This window comes from Arabidopsis thaliana, chromosome 5 (genome assembly GCF_000001735.4).
Source record: "Arabidopsis thaliana chromosome 5, partial sequence".
Taxonomy (NCBI): domain Eukaryota; kingdom Viridiplantae; phylum Streptophyta; class Magnoliopsida; order Brassicales; family Brassicaceae; genus Arabidopsis; species Arabidopsis thaliana.
Window position 1 is genome coordinate 1,925,544 of NC_003076.8, and position 25,033 is coordinate 1,950,576.

At 35.7% G+C, this 25,033-nt stretch overlaps 8 protein-coding genes and 1 long non-coding RNA gene across 10 annotated transcripts; 6 read left to right on the forward strand and 3 right to left on the reverse strand.

Moving 5' to 3' along the window:
* The first annotated feature begins 2,799 nt into the window (after window positions 1-2,799).
* On the forward strand, window positions 2,800-5,408 carry AtPOT1b (Nucleic acid-binding, OB-fold-like protein). Its single transcript, NM_120714.4, has 10 exons — window positions 2,800-3,045; window positions 3,139-3,275; window positions 3,370-3,562; window positions 3,719-3,783; window positions 3,918-4,006; window positions 4,148-4,414; window positions 4,507-4,583; window positions 4,664-4,722; window positions 4,821-4,973; window positions 5,049-5,408. The coding sequence occupies exons 1-10, from the start codon at window positions 2,925-2,927 to the stop codon at window positions 5,250-5,252; spliced, it is 1,365 nt and encodes a 454-aa protein (NP_196249.2). The 5' UTR covers window positions 2,800-2,924; the 3' UTR covers window positions 5,253-5,408.
* Window positions 5,250-6,239, reverse strand: NHL3 (NDR1/HIN1-like 3). Its single transcript, NM_120715.3, has one exon — window positions 5,250-6,225. It carries the CDS (start codon window positions 6,166-6,168, stop codon window positions 5,473-5,475), a length of 696 nt encoding a protein of 231 aa, NP_196250.1. The 5' UTR covers window positions 6,169-6,225; the 3' UTR covers window positions 5,250-5,472.
* On the forward strand, window positions 5,749-6,029 carry AT5G01255. The gene has a single exon (NR_142492.1). It is a non-coding gene; the product is annotated as an other RNA (long non-coding RNA).
* A 2,107-nt stretch (window positions 6,240-8,346) lies between the features above and the next one.
* On the reverse strand, window positions 8,347-10,297 carry AT5G06330 (Late embryogenesis abundant (LEA) hydroxyproline-rich glycoprotein family). The gene has a single exon (NM_120716.3). It carries the CDS (start codon window positions 10,039-10,041, stop codon window positions 9,418-9,420), a length of 624 nt encoding a protein of 207 aa, NP_196251.1. The 5' UTR covers window positions 10,042-10,297; the 3' UTR covers window positions 8,347-9,417.
* A 498-nt stretch (window positions 10,298-10,795) lies between these two features.
* On the forward strand, window positions 10,796-12,591 carry NUDX27 (nudix hydrolase homolog 27). The gene is made up of 6 exons (NM_120717.5): window positions 10,796-11,151; window positions 11,250-11,300; window positions 11,633-11,725; window positions 11,866-11,960; window positions 12,060-12,174; window positions 12,267-12,591. The coding sequence occupies exons 1-6, from the start codon at window positions 10,924-10,926 to the stop codon at window positions 12,366-12,368; spliced, it is 684 nt and encodes a 227-aa protein (NP_196252.1). The 5' UTR covers window positions 10,796-10,923; the 3' UTR covers window positions 12,369-12,591.
* A 277-nt stretch (window positions 12,592-12,868) lies between these two features.
* Window positions 12,869-18,823, forward strand: AT5G06350 (ARM repeat superfamily protein). Of its 2 annotated transcripts, NM_001342876.1 has the most exons (20): window positions 12,869-13,109; window positions 13,209-13,294; window positions 13,380-13,452; window positions 13,532-13,654; window positions 13,739-13,908; window positions 14,162-14,311; window positions 14,440-14,583; window positions 14,949-15,009; window positions 15,386-15,699; window positions 15,911-16,042; window positions 16,213-16,332; window positions 16,470-16,556; window positions 16,665-16,787; window positions 16,936-17,041; window positions 17,142-17,273; window positions 17,384-17,518; window positions 17,677-17,828; window positions 17,930-18,070; window positions 18,160-18,477; window positions 18,559-18,823. In NM_001342876.1, the coding sequence occupies exons 2-20, from the start codon at window positions 13,238-13,240 to the stop codon at window positions 18,652-18,654; spliced, it is 2,634 nt and encodes an 877-aa protein (NP_001318491.1). In that variant the 5' UTR covers window positions 12,869-13,109; window positions 13,209-13,237; the 3' UTR covers window positions 18,655-18,823. The 2 variants fall into 2 exon arrangements, with proteins under 2 accessions (NP_001318491.1, NP_196253.2); NM_120718.4 differs by having other exon boundaries at window positions 12,953-13,294; window positions 18,559-18,814.
* Window positions 18,824-19,210: 387 nt separating this feature from the next.
* AT5G06360 (Ribosomal protein S8e family protein) lies at window positions 19,211-21,241 on the forward strand. The gene is made up of 9 exons (NM_120719.4): window positions 19,211-19,294; window positions 19,421-19,540; window positions 19,623-19,690; window positions 19,833-19,941; window positions 20,034-20,102; window positions 20,193-20,250; window positions 20,451-20,686; window positions 20,769-20,820; window positions 20,902-21,241. The coding sequence occupies exons 1-9, from the start codon at window positions 19,292-19,294 to the stop codon at window positions 20,967-20,969; spliced, it is 783 nt and encodes a 260-aa protein (NP_196254.1). The 5' UTR covers window positions 19,211-19,291; the 3' UTR covers window positions 20,970-21,241.
* A 220-nt stretch (window positions 21,242-21,461) lies between these two features.
* Window positions 21,462-23,069, reverse strand: AT5G06370 (NC domain-containing protein-like protein). Its single transcript, NM_120720.4, has 3 exons — window positions 22,870-23,069; window positions 22,706-22,779; window positions 21,462-22,441 (listed from the first exon to the last, which is right to left on the reverse strand). The coding sequence occupies exons 1-3, from the start codon at window positions 22,887-22,889 to the stop codon at window positions 21,756-21,758; spliced, it is 780 nt and encodes a 259-aa protein (NP_568167.1). The 5' UTR covers window positions 22,890-23,069; the 3' UTR covers window positions 21,462-21,755.
* A 702-nt stretch (window positions 23,070-23,771) lies between these two features.
* AT5G06380 (uncharacterized protein) lies at window positions 23,772-24,739 on the forward strand. Its single transcript, NM_120721.2, has one exon. The coding sequence runs from the start codon at window positions 24,089-24,091 to the stop codon at window positions 24,527-24,529; it is 441 nt and encodes a 146-aa protein (NP_196256.1). The 5' UTR covers window positions 23,772-24,088; the 3' UTR covers window positions 24,530-24,739.
* Window positions 24,740-25,033: the final 294 nt, after the last annotated feature.

The window sequence follows — 25,033 nt, forward strand, 5'->3', positions numbered from 1 at the left end:
TACTAACTTTTTTTGTATTATTTAATTTGTAGTTTGAATATTCCATGGATACTCTCTAAAACTAGCTAAAACACGGCTTACATATATTTATATCTTATTTATACAGCAAACTTTCTATATAACATTTTTATTATAATATGGTGTTATTACAAATTAAGATTGTATTATAATAGATTTGTTTGAAAAGTCATTTTATGTCTGTATACGGCCGCGATTTATAATATGATCTTCTAATACTTATTTATTTTTGTGTGGAAAGATTAGATTAGATCTAACACAGGTTGGAAGATCTGTTCAGATTGTGTTATCTGATTAGTTCACGACTAACTGGATTCATGGATCATGTTTTTCTTTGAACAATTCAATTTTTCTCAAACTATTAGCTAGTGTCTATCTTACTAAAACTATATGTATCAGATTTTGGTTCAATACAACCAGATTCATGGATCATGTTTTCATTTGAACATTTCACTTTTCCAATAATGTCCATCCGAAGTATTAAATTAGATAACCTTCTTTTTTTTTTGACAAAAAATTAGATGACCTAAAACTTACTATTTTTGCGATCCAGAGCGTAAAACTTGTACCGTAATAATAATTAAGAAAAACTTCTTGTGTGTAGCAGAGTAACATAATTCTACGACAGAAAGTATTCACTTTTCCAGTGATCATCAAACTCTTAGAAAAGAAGTCAATGTAATTTGCTCATTTAATATATTAATCTACGGTACACGTTGTAGATTTGACAACCACACGAAGAAGAAAGAGGTGGTTAGTTTTCTAATCGAGGTTTAGACATTTATATTTATAAGTTATAGCTAGTTGTCTCAGTGATCTGATTTGGTTTCGATTTGGTTCCTTTTTAACAATTTTGGTCTAGATAGATAATGGATAGTCAAATAATAAGTTAAAACAAACTTTGGGATTTTTCGATTCTTTTCATTTGCGGTTTTGAAACTTGGAGTCAAGAAGAAAGTTTAGATTTGCACTGGAACCATATACTATTAATTTGATTACGAAGAAAATGTCAGGAAAAGTTGGAATGATTGAGAAGCGTGATCACTAACAAAAGTCGCAAGACATTCCGGAACTCCAAGCTTCAATGACCCATAATCGAAAAATCTCGACTACAGATTATATTAGACTAATACTGTATGTTTTCTTTCTTTTTTTGGCTAATCAGAGTACTCGGAATAGAAACCATATTATCAATTTTATTTCTATAATTGATTTAGAGTCTGGTGAGGTGTCTCGTAATCACTCTAATCTAGTTCTTCACGTCTTTATCAAATTTCCACCCTCTAAAGCAATAGTCCCTTGATCACATTTCACACCTACATTGTAAATAATAATATATTTATGGTTTGTCACACTTATATTTTTTGTCACCAAATATTTATGTGTATGTATGTATATAAACCGACAATGCATAACGGATATGAAAAATTAGTATTAGATCACCATTATTTACGAAAAACCCATCTACAATTACGTATTTACGTAGTGCAAGGATAGATTTTTTTCATTAGTAAAAGGATATATATTTTAGTTTCCACATATATTTATTAATTGTTGAATAGATAAACAGCTGTTAGCTGATGTAATCATACAACTAATTTGGATGATCCTTACATCGCATCCTTTGACTAAACCCTTTTTTACGTCGCATCAAATTAATTTGGATGATGCTTCTTTTACTTGAAGACCAAAGCAACGCAAACCATTAGAGTACAATTATAGGTTAACAATACAGATTGAATCCTATACCTTTCTACCTTAGTTTTTCAAGTAGGCTAGTCCACGGATGATTTTGTTTTAACCAAGTAAGACATAAGTCATAACTCAAAATCATAAATTCATAATTAGACAGTGATAATGTATGTATCCTCGTAAAGATTTCTTATGAAAGACTTGGAATCCAAGGCTTGGATGCTGCCATTTTTTTTTTTTTGCCAACATCAAGTATCTAAACTTATGGTTTGCATAACTGTCGAACTTATGTTGGATTTTAGGTTACGAATAATGTCAATATTTATATGTTACTAATTATTAAACAAGATCGAAAGACCTTAAAATAAGTATATCGAAGTCGCTTTCGTTAAGATATCACGATGATCAGAGAGATTGTATGAGCTGGTGATACATATAAAATTAGAAAGAAAACGCATACCATCTATCTTTGATCACTTAGATTTAATTATTGGTTAATAAAACGAAAGATACTTCGTTGTTTTTATAATTTCATTAACAAGTTTAAGATACTTCATTGCTTCTAATTATCTTCCATCTTCTTGCTAATTTTCTTTCGAACCATATTATTATATAAAAGTTAGTTTTAAAGTTGCTAACTAAAATGATCAATGTCATATTTCTTGATACAGATTTTGACATATGCAAAAACATCGCAAGAAAATGATACAATATTGATTAAAGATTTTGTCACGACTCATATGTAAACATATTATATAAAAAAATCATTCAATAGATTAGTAATTCTAAAAAGGATTGTTTTAGACAAAAAAATATATATTTCTATACCCAAAGAAACTATACAATTAGTTAGTAATTTCGAAAAAAGATTATTATAATGTTTAAGAAATTTTACTTTGCATAGCCAGAATTTCAGCTGAGGGCCTAGTAAAGTAATCACTCTTATTGAGCTTTTAAGACCCATTTAAGTTACGAAAACCTCCAAACATCCAATTGTATGAAACTCATATCATAGATTTTTTTTTTCTTCTTAATGAGCAACTTGGTAGCGGCGGCCCATTAATCATTATTATTGGGCCTTTAAGACCCATTTGAGTTACGAGAGCTCCTAAACGACTCAGCAAGATTCACCGGAGTGGCACCGGCCGAGTCATCGCATCCATCGCCGTTGTCGATTTCCTTCAAACCCTTGCAAAACCCCAACGATCAGAGACATGGAGGAGGAGAGAAGAGATGACTACAAATTCCTGAGAATTCAAGACGCTTTCAAAGCATTGCATCTTCATGTTAACCTCATTGGAGTCATCGTTGAGCTAGGATTCTCCAATGGCTCTGGTATCGTGATCCTCTCCCAAAATCCTTTTTTGCTATTTCATTTCATCATAGCTTCGTTTTTTCATACTTCCGACTGCTCGAAATTTGTCGCAGATTGTTCATGTACGCTCAAAATCGTTGATCCATGGTATTCGGGATCTGGCCTTCCCGTTAAGTTCGTCGCTCGTACCATTCGAGACCTTCCTCGTGTTGAATCGATCGGAGATATCATCTTACTTTCACGTGTAAAGGTTGACACACTATTCCTCTGATATGAGAAGATCAATTCTTCGTGGCTTTTGCTGATTTTGTTGTTAAACAGTTTTCTTCTGGGTTTAAACTCAGATTGTGCTGATTAACCGGAAAATCACAGCTCTCTGCAATGAAACAACCTCTTCGTCTTTTGCTTTATTCAATGGGAAACATAGCGTGGATTCTATACCTTACCAGTCCTCACCTAAATTCCTGATGAGAGAACAGGATAAGAACTTCTTATCGAATCTGAGAGAATGGATGATCACGTACAAGTTTGAAGATGGTAATTATGATGCAATATCATTTCTAATGAATTCTACTTATTCACTGAAATCTCTATATGCAAATGTTTGCTTCGTACTTTATCTCTAATGTGTTCTATGTCTTGGTGGTAAGTTGCGATTGTTGTGAGGTTTTGTTTTGTTTTGTTTTATGATAGGGTCATGCTGTTTCACATCCCTGAAAGATATCAAAGAAGGCGAATGTTCAAACCTATCTTGCCAGGTAGATTGATCATTCCTTAAAAGAATATGTTTTGGTTTTACTTTTCATGTTCATTTGTATTTATGGAACTGTAAGTGTCTTTTATGGTCTGCTATGTCTTTGACATTGTTTCTCATTGTTTGTTTCCTTTGAAGATTGTTCACATTTCCAAGGTCTATAAAGATAGATGGTACCTCTTTGTTTGGGATGGAACTGAGATGCCACCCTGCAACATCTTGGTTAAGTAAGTCTGAATTTCCTCAACCAAAATACAACGAGTAAAAATAAGTTTCTCTTATGCGTCTTATATTCATTTACTAGATTTTGGTCATATATCCCAAACGTGTTACTCATCTCACTCTGTTTTTGTTTGCAATCATAATAGGTCAGAAAGGCTTCCTTTATGTGTAGAACCCGAGATGTTGCCTACATACATGTTACGTAAGTTTCCTACTTTTGGTTCCGTTTTGAGGATCATAGTAGATAGAGTTAGTGAGAAGCAGGCCATTCACTGTCTTCAACCTGGTCAACACGTGAAGCTTCTGAACCTTTTCTTTCAAGTAAATATGGGATTATGGAACGCCACTTTTACTCCCTCTACAAAGATGCAGTACACAATGAGCAGAGAGATGGAAGCCTTTAGTCCTCAAAGGTTTCTGCTGACACCTTTTCTTATCCTGTGAGTTGATGTTCTGCTTCGTCCGTTTGTTCTTCAGTTTAAAACACACTTTCTTACCATTTCAGAATGTGTGGGGAGAAGTTTTCACCGAGATGGAACCCAATCGCGCGTTGCATTAGTCGTTCACATTCTGAAATCACAGGTAATAACCAGCTAATTGTTTGGAATTGTGGAAATTTGACATAACGTTTAATATAATACTTATGGTTTAATCTTTTCTAGGGGTTGCCCATGACGATGCTCCATTTGTTTCTCTGATGGACATCCTGACCTATCACAATGTAATGTATCCAAAAACCTTGGATTTATCATAAGTTGTAGGAAAAGAGTATAGTGAAAACTTTCTTGAATTGATGTTTTACTGATGCTTATTATGCAGGTGACTGCTAAATTCAGGTGTGTTGTTCGGTTCATACAAGTGTATCCCCGAGACGTCAGAAAACTCCGTGATATCAACGGAAATATCAAATTGGTAGCTATACTAGAAGATGCAACCGCCAGAATCCATGCTTCTCTATATGCTGATGAAGGGGTAAGTAAAACACGATTAATTATTAGTGTTCATTGAAGGATTGTCTAATACTTATATCTGTATATCTTTTTACAGGAAAAGTTTTTCGGGTGTGACGAATCTGATGAAGAGGCTCTAGTCAAGAAGCTGAATAGATTGTTGGGAGGTGAAGAGATGGAGAAAGTGCCAAGAAATCCTCCATGGGTACAATGTTGCTTGTTCTCATTCTACAAACACAAAATGGATCAGTGGGAAAGCAGAAGATTCCGCATTTTTGATACTTGGATCAATGCTTCATGAGACAATCATAATGCTAATTGTATAGTTATTAGCATTAAACAAAATGTGATTATTTATTTACATGGAACCATACAATAAAACATTACATAAGAAAAATATCTCTCTCCAACGATATGTATGGAAGATAATAAAGCAAAACAATCTAAAATAAGAATCAATAAACAAGTGTAATATGATGAACTCGAAGAAGACTATAATAGCATTGACTCTTGACTAGCAATCAAAAGTCAACGTCACACTTGGTCGGCTGAAAAACAAACCCGCTGGTTGAATTAGAGGTAAGAGGAACCTTGAGATCGCACTTGATCTTGGGCTTGAACCTCCACGACTTGATCAACCCAAACTTAAACCTAATCTTAAGTCTCAGCTTGGCATCGATCCTATAGATCTGAGAATTCACATCCTCGTTCAAATCCTTCCTCTCTCCGCCGTCAAGCAGCACCAATTGCTGTCCCACGAGTTTAGTTCCAACCACCGTCGTGTTCTTATGTCCCTGGTAAAACTTCGAGATGTTGTTACTCATACCGAATCGCTGATCACCGTAGTATCCTCTGACTTCGATTTCATCATAGTAAACACCGATCCGGCGGTTAGGGTTACGGATTGTGAAATTGAGATCGAGATTGTATCGGAGGTTGTTGGTTGGGTCGAGTGTGAATTCGGTGAGTTTAGCGTCGGTGACGTGGAATTTGATAGCGTTGGGTCTGAAAATGAGCCAGATGATTAGAGCAGCTATGCCTAATAAGACGGCTATGGTTATGAGGATGTTGAAGATGACGCTTAAGATACAGCAGCCGCAGCAGCCAAGACAGTCACCTAAACAACCGCATCCACCGCCGCGTCTGCCGTGGCTGTGAGAGACTTTCTTCGGCGGTGGAATCGATGGTCCGTAATACGCACCGTTTAAGTCCGCCATCTGTTCGTTAAAATGCCTCAGAGAACGATTTTGAAAGAAAGTTTTTTTTGGTTTGTGATAAGATTTTGAAAAAGTAAATATGATTTGAAGTGAAGAAGAAGAGGCCGTAATATATATACACTGTAGAGATAACGTGTATTAGATAAAACGATTTAATTTGACGCGGTTTTGTTTTTTCAAAGTCAAAGGTGACGCGTCGGTTTAATATTGTTCGATGAAAATTTGATTTAAGTAGAGGTTACTTGCGAGATTGTTATTAGATATTTAGGATTAACAGTTTGATATACATTAAAGATTGTTTCTTAAATTTTACTATATGGTTTCTTCTTCAATTTGACTATGTATACTTTGGTTAAGCTTAATGAGATTATTTCTTGAATCCATATATACATGATTTGGTGATTAATGAGGTTAGTGCCGATCGCATACAAGAATATCCATATGTAGATATTTATTTATATATTCTTTTATTATATAAGACATGTGAGAATGTGATGATACTTAGTGCGGTAGTTAGTTTGTGAATTGTGAATAGTCATTTTTACAATGTAACTAAGCTTCCGAGAAACTTCCCCAAAAGCGACTGCTCTAATATAGCCATTGTTTCTTAAACTTGACGAAAGACTTTTGAGAACAAAAATAGAAAATGTGGCCAAAATATCAATAAGCCTATACAAAGTTAGAAAAAGACAAACCAGTCCCGGTCAAGAATTTCGACATTATATATATAACATGATGAAATGAAATAACTTTGATCTATAGGTTGCAAGTTGAAACTGAGGTGGGGTTTTCCAAATGTTTATTTTATAACTATGAGAACAGTTCTACTGATAAAGGTTATTTAATTAATTATCAATTAATGAAAATGTTTAATGTGAAAGATTTCTCAAATTCAAAGAAAATTAAACATTGCAAAGACTTGTTAATGTTATAATGCTAAAAGCAAGGAAAACTAAGGGAGGTTGGTGTTTAGAGTTGGATGATGTGACCTGTAATTGAAAGGAAGATTAGGTGAAGCCATGCTTTCAAATGTTTACATCTTTCTTCAATGAGAAAGGTCAAGCATATTTAATAAAGAATAATAATACTAGATCGCAACTCAATCATATTAAACTTTAAAACAACTATGGAGGATTTATAAAAACAAATGTAACAACTAAAAAAAGTATTCTTATAATATGAGATGTAATGTGTTTTATTTATTTATTAAAGTAGTCAATGTAGTTTAAGAAATTTTTATGTGTTATACGGTATAACAATAATTTTCATTGTATATGATAAGTAATACACAATAATTTTAAAGAAAAACCTGGTGATGAACAAACGTGTTTGAAAAACTTGTTAGAGTTTAATGCGGTGTCAATGTGTGTGGTGATAAAACATTAAACTAAATTAGACAACAAATATTTCACGAAGACTCCTTCAATCTTAGCCGTTTGGACGAAATAGATCATTGGAATTGGACAAATAAATGATGAAGACTTTGGTTGTTCTTAGGGTTTTGAAAATGGAGGAACCGACGACCGATCCCTATCTACTCAATTCCGATATTCATCCGAATAAATTATTGAGAAATTGCGTTGAATAGATGTCCACTAAAGTTTAAATGGACATATATCTAAGGAAGTAACATATAGGGTATACTTTTCATGTAATCTATTACTAATTCTAATTTGGTGGTTGTCACCATAATTTTGTGTTGTTAATCATTGTTAAAATCTGGAATACAATACGACTCGAAAGTCGAAACTGTATCGTGTTAACCAGTGGACCAATGATACAACTCCATGATTCATTTTACTTACGTTATCCTTTGGTTATGAATGTTTATTCTATGTTTTGGTTATGAATTTCTCTAGATGAACAAAATCGAATCTTTATGTATATATTCAAGTCTTGATCATTTACACGCTTAATAAAATGTATGACTTCAAAAAGGCAAAAAGGGAAGGTTATGTAGACAATTGTGTGTTTTTATCATCTGCTTTTTTACAGTATAACTTCGGTTCCAAACTAGGATTGTATATTCATGGATTGATGGGCGTAAAGTTTCTCATCATGCTGATCAATTACCTAGATTACGTATGGCAAATTTTCAGTACAATGTTTCGAAGATTTTCAATTAAAATTATGTTTATATACAAACTGGATTCGGCAGCGTGTATATGTACAAAGGAAACAAAACACGTGGGAGTTAGTAGATAAATGGGACTAAGATTAAAAAATTGCATAAAAAATCGTTCACAAACACATCAAATATTTGTTGGTGACGAATCTAACGAACAAATTGCGTACGTTATGCTCAAATTGGACCTCGCTCTTATGTACATTTTGAATGTTCTCACATTGGACTTCTTTCTGAAATACATATACATATCGAATATAATAACAATAGCACATGTAATGAATCATTTCGCAAGTTTTCTCTCTTGGAGAAAGTGGATTCCAGATTGAGAATTACGCCTACAAATCTCTTAACAAAAGAGGCAAAATTAGTCGAAGCAGTTGGTTATAAGATGACTTCATTATTAACCCAAAAAATACATAATATAGAATATTCGTGGGATTCGAACGTTGGAGAAAAATACCCTATTTCTTGTAAAATAAGCAACATGATTCTACTTTTTATCATTTCAAGATCCAAGAATATTTAGGAGACAAACTAACCAATATATTAGGAATATAGATTTGATCAAGAGTTTTTCCTTTGAATGTACTGAACTGTTGTAAAGAGCCAACTTTAAGATCTAAACTTTAATGGGAAATTGAAAAACTATATGAGAATGGGTCTTGATTCTGTTTTAGAAAAAGAAAAAAAGACAAGATACTATAGATAATGACACCGTACAAATGGTTACCGTTCCGATCAGATATTTCTAAAATTCAATTGTCGTCACTCTGGATCAGCACAAAATCATAGTCAATGAAACAAGAGAATATACATTATTATCATTATATAGAAAACAGTTTTTAATTGAATCATCCATCATAAATTGTTACCAACTGAAATAAAAATAAACCTTTTTTTTTGTCTTTTACTATATTTTAGTGTTTCCTTTGAATCTTTTACAGCTCGTCATAACAATAACGCAACCGATTGCAATTCTTGATATTATTTCTCTATGACGTAGGAAAAAAAAAGTTATAAAACTTAACTACTACGAGATTATATATAAAATATATTACGTTATTAATAATGAAAAAATCCGTGACCGATACCACCGTCACCGTTAAGTACCTCTTAATTTGTCAAACACTAACACTACAAGTTTCGGTGAGCATGTACTTTCCGACGATAACTCCGGCAGCACTACTCCCGAAGTTGATAAGCGCATGACATCTAACGTGGAGATGATATTTTCCGGTGATGAAGGATCCGACTTTCCAACGAACTCGACCGTCGAGATGAAGCATCAACATGATCGCGCCACTTGAATGGTCCTGATCGAGATAGAAAGCGTTGTACGGAGCCACAGGAACGGAGTATCCACCGACGAAAGGAGACCAAACGTTGACTTCTTTGTGTCCTTGATAAGTGGTAAGCATGGGACTCGGCAAAGTGATCTGTTGGCTCCGGTAAGAAGCGTAGACGTCAAGACGGTCGTAGTAGATACCGATCTTGTCGTTAGGGTTACGAGAGGAGAGAGTGAATTGGAAATTTGAGGTGAGGAGGTTCGGTGGATTGCCGGAGACGTTGAAGTTGAAGACGGTGGCGTCTTGGAGGACGAAGCGTGGTTTCGATGGTTGAAGGATTGCCCAAACTAGGAGAATTACGACAAGGATTAAGAGGAGGATTATTGATATCGTCCAGATCACTATTTTACGGTTGCATGATGAGTGGCTGTCGTGAGAGCCACAGTCTTTTGAGGTCATAGCTCCGGTGACGGTGGTGTGGGAGGTTTGGTGGTAGAGAGAAAGTGAGAATCTTAAAATACTCTCCGTGACCTTTATATAGAAGAAGTGTATATAAAGATAAAAGTACTTGTAGAAAAGATATAAAAAGATAAAGATATCTTTTCTATATAGTCTTTGTAGAAAAGTTATTTTAATAACGATAAAGTATAGAAAGTATGGTACTGTAAGTATAATGTTTTGGTAATGAATTATTACGAATACTTATGGGTGTGATTGGTAAAGATATTAGAGTAATATGGAGTAATTAATGTTGGAGTAACTATTTTTTTTTTTGGTAACTAATATCATAAGATCAAAAATGATATAATTTGTGATAATGGTTGTATTTGATTTGTTTCTGTATTAAGTATTAACTCGTTGTGATATTATATATATTGATTTGCCGTTAAATTTTATGTTGCATTATCATGAAAAAGTGACTTTTTAAGTATTGCGAAGATCAGAACATTTATAAATTTAAGCATTTTTTAGTAATGTATGAGTTCATTTTATTTCCTTAAGTTACTTTTGGAATATATTATTTGCAAGTGTCAATCATTTAAATTCTACGTTTTCTTGTTATAATTAATTGGGCTTTTATTTGGGACAATAGCTCAATGGCCTTTTGGGTTACGAGTTAAGGGAGAAATGGGCCCAATACAAGCATTCACGTTGACTTCTCTTTTTTTTATCGTAGTTTTGACCCTAGGGATCTGAAACGATATCGTTTAATGTCTAAGCGGGTAAGGGTAGTGTCGTAATAATATATTTTATCACTAGTGAGAAAATTGAAACCAATCACCGATTGTTCTGAGCCGGACGAAGGAGAGGCAGCCGCCTAAGAAGTTGCCGTCGTGCGCCATGGCCGTGAAGGCTTCTGGATTCATTGGGAAATCAGCAATCTCTGTTCATCTAGATTTCTCTTCGTTTCCTGTGAAATTTTCATGCTTGAAACAGTTTTCTGTATCTTCACCAAAGCCACTGGTCGTTTTATCCGTTGCCTTATCGTCGCCGGCAAGAACAGTTGAGTCTCCGCCTGTTGGTTACCGGAAGAATGTTGGGATTTGTCTCGTTAGCCCATGTAGAAAGGTAACTTCTTTCTTCTTCTCCTTCCTCTCTCATCGCTTTATGTGATTTGGAAGAATTTGTCCACTTGATTTGGATTTGAAATGGTTTTGGTTTTGCAGATTTTTACGGCGTCAAAGATTCACATTCCGGATACATGGCAGATGCCTCAGGTGAATCTCTCATAAGCTCTATTTTATTACAAAATGGGTTTATTATATAGGCTTTCGGTGTCTAAGTAGTTTTGATTGCTTTGGAGAGCTTAGTTCTCACTTCTCACCAAAACAACAGCTCCTTTGTAGTGTATTGAGTGATATCGTTTTTACCTTTGTTGCTAAAGAGGTGTTGAATTGCATAGTTTAGGGAATTGTTCATTTGAAATTACAAAGTAAAAACCAAATGCATTGACAATCCTGAGAAGTAGCTTAGGCTGTAGATTCACCAGTTTATGATCCTTTAGGGTATCAATTTTGGCCATAGGTTTTTATTAAATCTGCTTTTACAGGGTGGTGCTGATGAGGGAGAAGATTTGAGGAACGCTGCCTTTAGAGAACTGAGAGAAGAAACAGGGGTTACTTCGGCAGAATTCATTGCGGAGGCACGCTTTTGACATCTCTCTCTCATAGTAAATTATATTTCAATAAGATTCCTTTCATCATTTCCATGGTTTTTGGATTAGAGTTTGAATTGCTCTGTGTATCACCAAACTGAGCTTTTGACTATTTTAAACGTCTCTAGATACCAAACTGGCTGACCTATGATTTTCCCCGAGAAGTAAAGGACAAACTAAACCGGAAATGGCGAACAAGTTACAAAGGCCAAGCTCAGAAGTGGTAACAACTAAGCATACAGTCTCATATATCTGTGAAAAGTATCTTAAAGCTGCAAATTTAAGGATCTAAATAATTCTTCATGATGATTATCTAATACAGGTTTCTCTTTAAGTTCACGGGCAAGGAAGAAGAGATAAATCTCCTTGGAGACGGTACTGCAAAACCAGAGTTTAAGGTGTGGTCGTGGATGCTACCGGAACAAGTTATTGAACATGTGAGTGATAGGTTTTGGCTTTAAATTATTATTGTGTTTGTGTGTGCTTGAAATTTGTTGGCCTTCTCATTCATTCATTCTTTTTCTGACAGGCTGTATATTTCAAGAGACCTGTTTATGAGCATGTCATAAAGCAATTCAACCCTTATTTTGTGGATGAAGAAAAGGATTCCATGAACTCGTCTAAGGATTGAATGTGCACAAAGATTCACCAAGTGAATACTGATTAGAAGCAAATCAATCAATTCATTATACTGGTTTCTCTTGAATCTCATCAAAAATAAAAATTCATGAATCTCAGACATTGATCTTGTAGTTTGATGCTATATATAAATCCTCACGAATTAAATTCACGAACTAAATTACCACATTAATAAATAATTAATTTACCCATAAATTACAACATTATGCTGATACTGATAGTTCGAGAGGACTCCTTTGAAATAAGCGTTCGGAAAAAAATTAATTATCACCTAGTTCTAAATCATCAATCTGAAAATTTTAGATGCAATTTTTTGGATAAATCAAAAACTTTGCACACCATCTGTTTATTCAAATGACCTTAAATCCTATGTGGCTTTACACATTTAGCAAAAAATTCTTCCAATGGTTAAGAGTCCACTGATTCTTAGAAAAAAAAAGAGCATTTTTAAGAGAGTATTTTTTTTCTTCTTTTTGTTCATTTTGGACCAATGAGCATTCAAGACGTAGTGGTATCTTAGCTTAAATCCTATGTGGTTTTGCTTTTTCCTCTCTTAAAAATTAAAATCTGTTGCCGGTTCCTTTTTTTCCTCAGCACCACCACAAAATGGCGTCGTTTTGCCGATTTGATTTAAAGCATCTAAACCGGTTTAATCCAACTCCGTATTGATTGAGTTTATACTTCAGCGAGATTGTTTCCGTTCTTCCGCCACCTCCTGTGTCTCCGTTATTAGGTATTTGTGAGAATCTTCTTGATTGAGTTTATACTTCAGCGAGATTGTTTATCTCTAAGCTCCAGGAGAAGCTAATTTGAATTGCTTCTGGGTTTTTAGTACGTAGCTCTCTATAAGATATATAACAAATGGTTCGCTCCAAGGCTCCTGCAAAGAAGCAGCAAAAGAAAGGAATTGATTTCAAGGTGCGTTCCTCTCTTCGAGCTTCCATGAATCTTCTTCTTCACGTGTTTGATATATTGGTCTAAGGATTTTTGTTTTGTTTGGCAGAAAATTAAGAGAAAGCTCGGGAGAAAATTACCACCACCAAAGAATGCAACCAACACTGAGATTAAATCCAAAGGTATCTGCTTTCTTCTGCTATTCAAACTTCTTCTCTCCTCTCTGCTTATGGTTGGAATTTACTTTTGTTTATGTTGCAGCAATTATACTTCCTGAGCAAAGTGTGGCTGCTGAAAAGAGTGGCTTAGCTACAAGTAAGAAAGGCTTGACTTTGAAGGAACTTCTGCCACAGACTTCTCATCACAATGCCAAAGTTCGCAAAGGTACTTCTTTTTTTTATTCTTGCTCATGTTTTTTTCGGTTGAGGAAAATATGATGTGGATCAATTTTTGTTTTTGTCTGTGTAGATGCATTGTATGGTATCAAAGACCTTTTCAAGAATCATCCAGAAGAGCTACAGTCACATAAATATGCTATCATACAGAAACTCAGGGAACGCATTAGTGATGATGATAAGCTAGTGAGAGATGTTTTTTATCAACTATTTGATATTGACATCTTTCCTCTTTGTAAAGAGGTATGGATTGTTTCTTTTTCTACTTGTTATTTCATCGTTATTCTTACTGGTTCCGCTTACATTGGTTTCTCTTAGTTTGTTGTGTTAGTCCCCTTTCATATTATCAGCTGCAAGATGTGAATTTGAAATTATTATGGTTTCTAGTCTGCTGGTTATGCATACTCTTTTTAAACTTGCAAATATTGATATGATCATGTCTTTTCTAGTTTACTGTTGTATCTAACATGCCGTTTCGATGTGTGAATATATTCAGGATAACCAGGGCCTTATGGTGTCACTTTTGATGCCATACATATTTAGCGCTATGGCTCATTCAGCTATTGATGTTCGTTTGATGGCTTTCAAATTTTTCCACCTTGTTGTGGAGTTCTACCCGCCTACCTTTTCCTTGGATGCTGAAAAGGTGTCTACTTTGTTTTTTTGGATAATGACAGAGACTGTTACATTTCCAACTTCTGCCTGTAGTATTTCTGTCTATACCTATTAGTCTTGCAAGATGTCCCCTGAAATTTCATCTGCGACTATATGCAGATTCTCGAAAACTACAAGGATATTATACAGAAAAATCATTTTTATGTGGAAGATAAAAGCAAGCTAAAGGTGGCTCTTTCTGGGTTGTCACATTGCCTCTCGGTTTTGCCATGTGATGAGAGCGACACCAAATCACAAAAAAAGGTATATAATCACTTTCACTCCGAATGACTCCAAAATTCTTGTTTCGTACATGCCACGACGAATTTTGGGGATGTTGTTCTTTTGGTGTCTAGCTTGTTAGAAGAACTACTATACATAATTTAGTGATATCTTTAAATGTGAGGGAACCATATAATAAAATATCTACCTCTCGGAGAGACTTGTATTTTTAAATATAGATAACATCTGACATCAAGTTTCCTTGAATAAATGCACTGTCTTATGAGATCCTTGTGTATGTAATAAGATGTCTTTGATTTGTAGTACTCGCCTAACCACTCTGGGAATGTGCTCTGTTTTCCCTTTTCTAACTGTTTCTTTGTACATGCCCTTATTTTCTTCTGTAGGGACCTTCACAGAATGAAACACTACTCACCTATGAGCAAGATGCTACAAAAGATTGTGTTCGTATGTGTCATCTGTCTTCTTTTCTCATCAATAAGTTATTGGTATATAGCTTGTATCATGTTTTCTTGAATTTATGCACTTTGCAACTGTACAACTAGTCCGTTTTCCTTTCCACTCTTCCTCTCTAGTTGTCTATGGAAAGCTTTGAAGAAATAAGTAACTGTTGCTTATTTAAAATTCCATAGGCTTCAAGTTTTTCTCCTGTTGTCTCTCCCCACAATTTATAATCTTATGGTTTTGGATGTAGCAATGTCGCCACTTAGATTTGATTTTCTGGATGATATGATTGTACACATTGATTAATTTCTCGTGGCATTAAACTATATATATTGACAAGTTTACAGTATCCTGACCAAGTTTCTACGGATTCTTACAGGTTATGCCCATGTCTATCAGAGATTGAAGGAGGTTGTTGCAGTCTTAATCAATTGTTTCCAAGATTTCATTCCATTGATTCATGCTCCGCGAGGATTCGATGCACATTCATTTGATTGCATACAACATATACTTCGCAGCATAGGTTATGCAATCAAGTTTTCCATTCGTAGGCACAAGCAAAGACAGACTGCATGGCGACCTGCATCTGAAGAAGTTACTCTGATGATATTGGATCAGGACATTGCATCGATGCTGTTAAAAAAGTTACTTGGTTCATTTCCCCTCGATCCAGAAAACAATCTTTATGGAAAGGTATGAATCACAACGCTAGAGAGTAGATGATTAATAATAGCCTAGGTTTAGTAGTTATTTTGATAGTGGTTATCCCTGCCTAGTAAAATAATATTACTCTTCTATCAAGAGTTCCCCCCGCCGTTGTTTGTATTCTTCCTATGATTATATGTTATGCTTTGCTTATTTTTATATCAAACTGCCTAACACTAGTTAAAATGTTTGTTGACAGGGTGATGATAAGTACTTTAAACTCAACAGTGTATTGACAGAAATCTTTTTGGAAGTAAGTGAATGGAGCCACCTTCCTACTGATCTTTCCAATAGATATCTGGAATTTATTGAGAATACACTACTAGGCAAGGTTAGTTCTCATACTTTACATCAATATATCAACGCAAGCTGATTAGTTGTTTACTTGTAATGTTTTTTCCGTCCCTCTATCTTCATTATATCTGATAAACTGCTAATTTCCTTGCAAATCTAGAAGAGGAAAAAAATTCTCACTGGGATTTGCGAACATTTATTTTGCAGATCACCAGGAGCATTAGGCTTCGTAAAGATATTCACGAAAAGACTTTACTTGCACTCTTGCCCTTTCTTCCAAAACTTATTCTGAGGGTAGACCGTGATTGGAGAGATAATCTTCTGGAGGTTCGTCTAAGATTCTTAGAGTAATTTCAGCTAGGCAGGAGAATATATACTAGCTCAGTTCCTTTGATAGCTAGCACTAGCAGTATCATCATCTATATTTATATATGACTGTTGGTATTACGTTTATATATTTTCAGGCATTTACTATTACCTTCAGCGATTGCAAACCAGAGTCTAAACTCAAATTAGCCTGCATTTCAACTGTTAGAGACATGATTATCCCTGTAAGTAATTTTTTCATGATATATACTGTCCAGATATTGGCTGACTGTTTCAACCCGATTCTAACTTTTTACTCACATTAAACTCTGATTCTACTTCTTTATCTGCAGAATGGAGATATCCTTTATCCCAATGCAAGTGATCCAACGGTACATTACTACCAGGTTGCTTGGGTCAACAAACTTCCATCGCTGCTTAATCAGTTGGGTAATGAGCATCCCGTATCTACTCAGGTGCTAACACATGACATACAGTTCATTTTCAATCCAGTAATCCTTGATCATTCAAGGCAAAAAAAATCTTTAGTACATGGACCCTTTTTTGGTCAAATAAGATCACTTCTCCGTTTCTCATTTATACTTATTTTGAAATTAACTTCAGGTTGTGTTGCAACTCTTACTCGACCTTGGGCGAGTTGGGTGTCTGAATGCTTCCCCCACCTGTGAAGATGACATCAGAAACTTCTTCAGCCTTTGTCAGGGAGAAGGTGCAATTCTTGCTGCAAAACAAAAAACGTGTTATTAGATTCTTAGTGTCACTACACTGAAATAGGGCTTCTTGGTTTCTTCATCGTTTAAATTGTACAGGTGATGTACCTGGTGGACCTTTTGCAAGTCTCCCTCGGGAAGCCCAAGAACTGGCTCTCTGTTTCCTTTACTACTTCACCACAGACAAATTCAGCTCCCCTATGATGAAAGCAATAGTTTCATGCTGTTTATGTGAGTATCACTTTTTATTTCCTGATGCTTTTATTCAACATTAAAAGTGGCTTCTGTTTATAATAAAATGCAAGAAAAGGGTAATTGACCTGACTCAACGTAAATTGCAGATCCACAACTTGAACCAGCTGTGTTGTATCGGATAGTGGAAATTCTTCACACTGCCTATAGAGCTGGATATATCCAGATTACAGATCATTTTAGCTTCCTTATCACCTTAATTGCACGTTTCAAAGTTGTCCCAGGTATCTGCAAGATTTTTTTTTTCTCTTTTGAGCTTAAGAAAAAACTTTTGAACTTTTTATTACATTTTTGTAATTTGTTTTGGTGTGAGCTTATTTGAGAGATAATCATACTTTTTATGTTTTGTGATAGCTTACCTTGTGGCTTTATGTGCATGCAGAGAAACTGCAGTCATCGATAGAGTGTAATGAACGGGAGACATATTGTGGCACATTTAAAGAAGTTACAAAGCTTGTGTGCTCATGTTTGTCAGAAATGGGTGATAGTTCTCTTGTCCTTCAGATTGTAGAGAAAGTTTTACTCGAACAAATAGTAAGTTTGTCTTTTGATAATGCTTATATCTAAATGGATAATAACATTCTCATTTAATAGCACTGCATATACTTAAGGAGATTTTGTTCTTCTTGGTGTAGGTTTTGAAGCCTGCGTTGGATAATGGGTGTGCCATACTCAGGATGATCTGCGTGTTGGACTCTACCCCTACCACACTTTCTGAAAGGAGTGTAACCACTCTAAGTGAGTTCTTACCGGGATATATGATCAACATAGTCAATGTAAGCATTTCCCCTTTAAAAACTTTGCAGGGTCCTAAATGTTTCATTATAATCTTGGGATTGACACATCTCTTACGCTCTTCTTGCAGTGTATACCAGAGGATAAGGAGAACTCTTACCTTTACATACAAACATGTCTCTACTATTTAGTACCTTGCTATTTCTTGTTCAATCGGAGCTCCAAACTCACAGAACAGGTTCTGATAAGAATGCGATCAATGATTAGTGAAAACACAAAAGCGCTAGAATCGGTACAAGACAGGGAGAGCGGTCGAAACTCATTGAATATGATACAATGCATTATCTCTGTGATCCTGCTGATGCACAACGACGTCAAAGTTAGGAAGATAATATCGTCATTCAAGCCCGAGATCGATTTGATTCTTCAGAACGTTATCACGTTGCAGGTATCATTTTCTCCAATCTCTTATCATTATTGCAAACTGCATAACACATGTGCTGATAAGTTTTACCTCTTAAATGTGTAGTCCTCACGAAGCACGAGCTTGACTGTAGAAGGAAAGCATATGATGAAAATTGCGGGAGAGCGACTTAGGATTGCGTCCAAAAGCTTACTCGCGTAATTAAGTTCTACAACTGTAACATAAAATGATTTGTGCTCTCTTTATAAAGGATGCAAAAGATACGACTTAGCTTGGTTGTTTGAGAAAGCACCAATTTTGATGACAATTTTGTAGAATTTTGGTTTAGAGTTTAATTGAAGTGAAAAAGACATATATCTTCAAAACTGTGATACGCTTCTTCACATGAAAAAGGTTTTCTACATTAACCAAGCATCCATAACGCTTGGTTCCAGAAGCCAACCTTCTTTTAAACTGCAACGAGAAGATTTGAACTACGACTTTCCTAACCAGTAAATCTTAAAACCACTGCACCACCATGGGTTGGCTAAATGTTCAACATATGATTCATTTCGCCACCAAACAACTCTGGTTTATTGGATTTTGCAGTAAACTACATAGTTACTAATCCAAGAGTCAAAGTTCTCGAAAAAGTCATCATTTATTCTACCATCTGAAGTGATGGGCTTTTAAGAATGATTTAGCCCATTAATATTGACAAGAAAGCCCATTATATTAGTAAGACCCAAATATTCGACCCGTTTATAAAACCCTAGCTCGCAGGCTCTGAGTATCTCTCTCCGTCCAATTTCCGTCTCTCTCTCTTTTTATCTCACCGTCTGATCGCTTAGAAGCAACCATGGTACGTTCTCCGCCGCCGGAGTACCTTTTTTTTCTTCTTACAGCTTTCGTTTCTCAGATATAACAGCTTGAGCGTTTTGATCTCTAACAATTTCTGTGGTTTCTTCTATTGGTGGATGAAAAACAGCCTCAGGGAGATTACATAGATTTGCACAGGAAGAGGAATGGATATCGCCTCGACCACTTCGAGAGAAAGCGCAAGAAGGAGGCGCGTGAAGTTCACAAGCACTCCACCATGGCTCAAAAGGTTCTTACTTTCTTCTCCTTCGTCTTCTTCCATTTTTAGCTTCCTTTTACTGATTCTTCTTCTGCTTTTGCTCTAATTGCAGTCTCTAGGTATCAAGGGTAAGATGATTGCTAAGAAAAACTATGCTGAGAAAGCTCTCATGAAGAAAACGTAAGTGTTTCGTCGTATTCTCTGAGAATCTATCATTAAGTGAAAGATGTTAAGTAGTATAATTGATTGGATATTCCTAAGTTAATAGGTGTGGTTTTATGAGAATCTTACATTGGTTTGATTTTTATTTTTGTCATAACAGATTGAAAATGCATGAAGAGTCATCATCAAGGCGTAAGGCTGATGAGAATGTTCAGGAAGGAGCTGTTCCTGCTTATCTTCTTGATCGTGAAGACACCACTCGTGCCAAGGTTTGTTTGTTTTTTCTTTTCAAGTTGAGATATCTATAATTCTGTAACTTGGTGACGGCATTACATTAACAAGTGTGTGTTTTTGGGTGTAGGTTCTTAGCAACACCATTAAACAAAAGAGGAAAGAGAAAGCTGGCAAATGGGAGGTCCCTCTTCCAAAGGTGAAATCTCTCTCTCTGCTTTTGTATTCCTTCAGTGTTTGAACTCTAACAAATGGGCAAAGCTTAAATTCAAGCCCTGTCCTTTTACAGGTCCGTCCAGTTGCTGAAGATGAAATGTTTAGAGTGATCCGATCTGGAAAAAGGAAAAGTATGTATTTACTTTCTAATCCAGATATAGCTACTTGTTTGTTTTGTTATCACTCTATGTCTTTGTTTAAACACTTATCATCATATAGAGCTATTGATTAAGGAAATGACTCTAGACTAGATTGAGTTTGCTTTGTGGATTGGTTTTATTAGTGTTGAATAGGTTCTTACAAATACTGAAAATGCTTTCCCTTATTACAGCTAAACAATGGAAGCGGATGGTTACAAAAGCTACATTTGTTGGACCTGCTTTCACAAGGAAGCCTCCAAAGTACGAGCGTTTCATCCGTCCATCTGGTCTTCGTTTCACCAAGGCCCACGTCACTCACCCTGAACTAAAATGCACTTTCTGTCTCGAGATCATCGGGATTAAGAAGAATCCTAACGGTCCCATGTATACATCACTCGGTGTGATGACCAGGGGAACAATCATCGAGGTTAGTCCCCAAGATCTTTACGTATTAAGTTGTCATTTATGCTAAAGTTGCAAATAACTCAATATGCGAATGGATTTTTCAGGTCAATGTGAGTGAGCTTGGTCTTGTTACACCAGCTGGAAAGGTTGTCTGGGGTAAGTGACAATATACACAACCTTAGTGCAAACTATAATTTTGATTTCAGAGTCTTAACTCTCTCTTCAATTTGACTTCAGGAAAATACGCTCAAGTGACAAACAATCCAGAGAACGACGGATGTATAAATGCTGTTTTACTTGTGTAACCAAATGTCCGGCACTGTCGTAGAAGTATGGATAGAGACGAGAGGAAGGCGAGAATCATGTTGGCTAGTTTTATTTTGTTTTCTCCTGAAACAATTTTGTGTTATTTCAAGTTTTTTTATGAATGTGTGGTTGGTCTTCTCTTCACATTAACTAGCTGCTATGTTAGCTTTATAAGTATCCCACATTATGAAATTTGTTGCTTCTAATGTTCATTTTGAGCCTCTTTACCGTTACTATCGGAGCTAGTATGCCTTAAGAACCCATGGGAGCAAAAGTGAGATAAATCTGAAGGTAAACATATAAAATCGAACCACAAGGCAAGTCAAACCAAACTTCAATTACCGAGAATATGAACTAGACCAATCCAAAAGTACGTAGAAGATTGAGGAACTTGCAGCTAAATGTAGAGCAAAGAAAAAGACAGATAAGGCTAAAGTCGAAGCTGAAGTAGAGAATCGCTTGCAACAATTACGAATCTGATCAAAAGTGTTGTCGTTTTTATGACTAAATAAGGATACTCTTGTATTGTATCAACAACAATTTTTAGTTTTGTAAAAAGATTTGGGATTTTTCAGAAACCATATATATTTTGTAGCCTCTGGATTTTTCTTTCTTCTATGATTTAGTAACTGGTACCCTTTTTTACCTATTATTGTACATAATTATATAAGTTTGAATCACACCGAGATCAATTGTGCAAGGAGTGTTCTTATTAGAACATTTATAGAAGCTAAGGGACAAATAGAAAATACAACAGTGGGATAAGCTGGTGAAGCTTAAGCTTATCAACTCGTGCTTGGTAAAGCTATGGCTGCCAATGGAGGATCAAGTACTTGGAAAAGTCCTGAAGACAGCCTTCTTGTGAGGTCCTCTGCTTCAACTTTCGCGACGTCAGCTCTCATTCCGATATCAGTAGCGTATCTACTCGCACAATACACACCAATCGCTGTAGCAGCCATCCCATACACGTTTGTAGTCAGAAGCCGCATTGGCGTGGACAAAACCGCAGCAATCGGCCCACCTATAATCGAAACCGCCTGACCGCTCTGTCCCATTGTCCTTCCCTCAAGAACCAGCAATGCGGTTTTGCAATATATAGCGAAATCCTCACAGTTGTTCTTGAAAACGTCATAACATCCAAATCCGTTTTGAAGGAGGTGTTTGGCCCGGTGAACAACAATCTCATTAGGGTCAGCGACAGCGAGTGTGCAAGTTCCTCCTCTGGCTTTGACGAGGAAGTGAGCAGCGTTGACTGAGTACTCAAACCGGTACAAGACACCACCGGCTAGGAAACAGTTAAGGCATGAGGAAACAACACCGTGACCTTCGTTAGGTGGAACACAGGTTGGACAGTGGGTGTGGTTTCGGGATGGACCTGAGCTGACTAGTATGAGATCTAGAACAGTCCCGGTTCCAACTTCTTGGCCTCGTCTAGTGAAATGGATGACTCTATCATCTCCAACATAGATGCCTACACACAAAAGTATTAGCAGCATTATGGACATAGCTTCCACACCATTCTCTGATCACAACATTTGGGAATAAAGCAACACAGTAATCATATGTGGAATCTATATAGGGATTAAGCATTATATCATACTAGAGACACTTCAATTACATGATTCGATAACTGATCTCGTTCGAAAGATAAATCCTAATTCATCGATTAAATCCACACAATACCTAAGTTTTGTCAAACTCATTAGTAGAGAGATAAAGGAATTGGAATAGATACCGTGATGGGCATAGATGTAAGCAGTCCTCCAGGAGTAGATATGATCTCCAGGTTTCAAACTCGATCTATCGATTCTGTTCAAAAAGATACAAAAGTTTCTTGAGATGATCGTTAAGTAGAATAACTAAAGAGTTCTCAGAAAATCAAAGAGGGGAAGACGAAACCTGTTGGAGAGAAGACCCATCTCTTCTTAGTTTCTGCAACGTCGTAGAAGAGGCGAAGCAGACCTTTTTGTGAAACTTATCTTCAAGACAAAAGAGAGAATTGTTTTGCTAGAAATGGCTTCCGTTTTCAATCTCCATGCTTTCTTTCCTTTGTCGTTAAGTAAAAATTAAAAGCGAGAGAAAGAGACAGGGACAGGTGTGAAACGCGTGGCATCGTTTCTTCTTTTTTTTTTCCAGAAAATTGGGCCTGTTTTGGATACCTATAAAATGGGCCCTTTTTCATGGGACTTATAAAGGTCTAAATCCACATTCTCTTTTACTGTTATGTTTTGATGTGGGTAAAAAGTTAAATTTAATTTATTGCACAAATTTAATAGTCAAATAATAAAGTTTATTGGTCAATAGTCAATATTCAAAGTTTTTTTTATATTTTATCAATGTTTTAAATAGTGTTGTATGAGATTTGGTAATAAATTTGTCTAATTTATGAAAATTTCCAATAATTTACCATAGGATCTACATAATTTTATAAGATTAGTAACTGGTTAACCAAATCACACAGCCTTTATTTTTTTTATAAAATGTATTTGCATTATCCAAAAGTAGTAGTAGATATAAAGTGCTAGTAAGAATGCTGGTGTGATAATTATCTAGTGGTATTGATATTATCTTTATACGAAAGTTAATGATTAGTCAAAACATAAAGATAAGATAATATTATTCAAGATTGAGTTCTAGATATCAACAAACACAAATGAATAAACAAGAACAATTGTACGTGTAATATTATCATCTTTTTTAAAGAAGTAACACAAAGAAACTAAATAATGCTTAATAGTTTATTTATCCACATAGGTAAATTGTATGTATAAATATGATCCATGGTGGTCGTCGGCATCTATACACTAGCCAACGTAACCGTAACAGATACCCAAAAATCGTTTCTATGACTTTTTAACCTCAAACAGTGAAGAAGAAGACTAAAAGCCTAAACACCACAAACATTAATAATAGCTCACTCTCCATTTCAAACAAATCCTTTCGGATTCTCAATTTCTTTCATTTTTTCATCGGAGATTCTTCTGAGATTTTCTTGGCGATCAAAGACGAGGAGGATCGATAGATTTTATGGTTTTGATTGATTGATTTGTGAAATCTATCTGCATTTGTTTTTTTTGACTCGAAATTCTCAGATTCGGTTAATAAAAAAAATCTGAATATGAATAAACAACCGAGTCTCCGTCGAAGTCTATCAACGCCGTCTCTATGTGGCGGAGGATCTACGACGGCTGAGTGTTGCGGTGGTACGACGGCGAGTTGTGCAGCCTTATGTCTATGCGCTCCTTGTAGCGTCGTGAATCTCGTCGTACTCGCTGTATACAAGCTCCCTCGTGGACTCTGCCGCCGCGCAATCCGCCGTATACGACGGAAACGATTAGCGAAAAAGGAGTTTGTAGAGAGTGGAAGAGAGTTTGGTAGAGGAGGGAGTTCTCAATTCGCTGTTCACCCGTTAGAGAGCAGAGATGAGGAAGAAGAAGAAGAAGAAGAAGATGAGGCTGTGATTGCGTTGGAGAAGGAGATGTGGAGCAGATTTTACAGTGGTGGTTTCTGGCGAAGCCTTTCTCAAGCTGAAACGGCGTCGTCTCCCAAAAACAATTAGGCGATGATTTTTTTTTAAGTGTAGATTTGATTCAATGTGTAATGTAAAACCAATGTGAATTGGAGATCAATGTTGATAAAATGTGTGTTTTGTGCAATGGTCAAGTGTGACCTTTCGATTTTTCTGTGGCTTTCAATCAAATCTTTTGAATTGTGACTATACAATGTGACATAAACAGTAAAGAATTGATGATAGCTAAAAACTAGAGACTATGTATTCTCTTAGTCGAATAAGCTAAGCAAGCATTTGGAATCTATTGGGATGATGATTGAGATTGAGAAGCTCAGAAACCAACTTTGTTGGAGGAATCGTTTCCTTGAACTAGGTAGTTATGTTTAGCCGTACAAGTAGACGTCCACTAGGTGAAGATCTCTACTCCAACAACACTTGTACACCACTTTTTCGGAGATACGAAAACAAATCATTTTACAAGTCAAATAATACTCAAAAGCAAATTTAAAGTGAGTATGATTAACATTTAAAGTGAATATGATTTATAAGGCA

Coding starts and splice junctions, on each gene's coding strand:
- AtPOT1b (NM_120714.4), top strand. CDS start 2,925: ATGGAGGAGGAGAGAAGAGATGACTACAAATTCCTGAGAATTCAAGAC. Junction 4,415..4,506: donor GAAGCCTTTAGTCCTCAAAG/GTTTCTGCTGAC, acceptor TTACCATTTCAG/AATGTGTGGGGAGAAGTTTT. Junction 4,974..5,048: donor CTCTATATGCTGATGAAGGG/GTAAGTAAAACA, acceptor ATCTTTTTACAG/GAAAAGTTTTTCGGGTGTGA.
- NHL3 (NM_120715.3), bottom strand. CDS start 6,168: ATGGCGGACTTAAACGGTGCGTATTACGGACCATCGATTCCACCGCCG.
- AT5G06330 (NM_120716.3), bottom strand. CDS start 10,041: ATGACCTCAAAAGACTGTGGCTCTCACGACAGCCACTCATCATGCAAC.
- NUDX27 (NM_120717.5), top strand. CDS start 10,924: ATGGCCGTGAAGGCTTCTGGATTCATTGGGAAATCAGCAATCTCTGTT. Junction 11,301..11,632: donor ATACATGGCAGATGCCTCAG/GTGAATCTCTCA, acceptor CTGCTTTTACAG/GGTGGTGCTGATGAGGGAGA. Junction 11,961..12,059: donor AAAGGCCAAGCTCAGAAGTG/GTAACAACTAAG, acceptor TATCTAATACAG/GTTTCTCTTTAAGTTCACGG.
- AT5G06350 (NM_001342876.1), top strand. CDS start 13,238: ATGGTTCGCTCCAAGGCTCCTGCAAAGAAGCAGCAAAAGAAAGGAATT. Junction 18,071..18,159: donor ATATGATCAACATAGTCAAT/GTAAGCATTTCC, acceptor CTCTTCTTGCAG/TGTATACCAGAGGATAAGGA. Junction 18,478..18,558: donor AGAACGTTATCACGTTGCAG/GTATCATTTTCT, acceptor TTAAATGTGTAG/TCCTCACGAAGCACGAGCTT.
- AT5G06360 (NM_120719.4), top strand. Junction 19,541..19,622: donor ACTCCACCATGGCTCAAAAG/GTTCTTACTTTC, acceptor CTCTAATTGCAG/TCTCTAGGTATCAAGGGTAA. Junction 19,942..20,033: donor AAGACACCACTCGTGCCAAG/GTTTGTTTGTTT, acceptor TTTTGGGTGTAG/GTTCTTAGCAACACCATTAA.
- AT5G06370 (NM_120720.4), bottom strand. CDS start 22,889: ATGGGTCTTCTCTCCAACAG. Junction 22,780..22,869: donor ATGGGTCTTCTCTCCAACAG/GTTTCGTCTTCC, acceptor CTTTTTGAACAG/AATCGATAGATCGAGTTTGA. Junction 22,442..22,705: donor TTACATCTATGCCCATCACG/GTATCTATTCCA, acceptor TTTTGTGTGTAG/GCATCTATGTTGGAGATGAT.
- AT5G06380 (NM_120721.2), top strand. CDS start 24,089: ATGAATAAACAACCGAGTCTCCGTCGAAGTCTATCAACGCCGTCTCTA.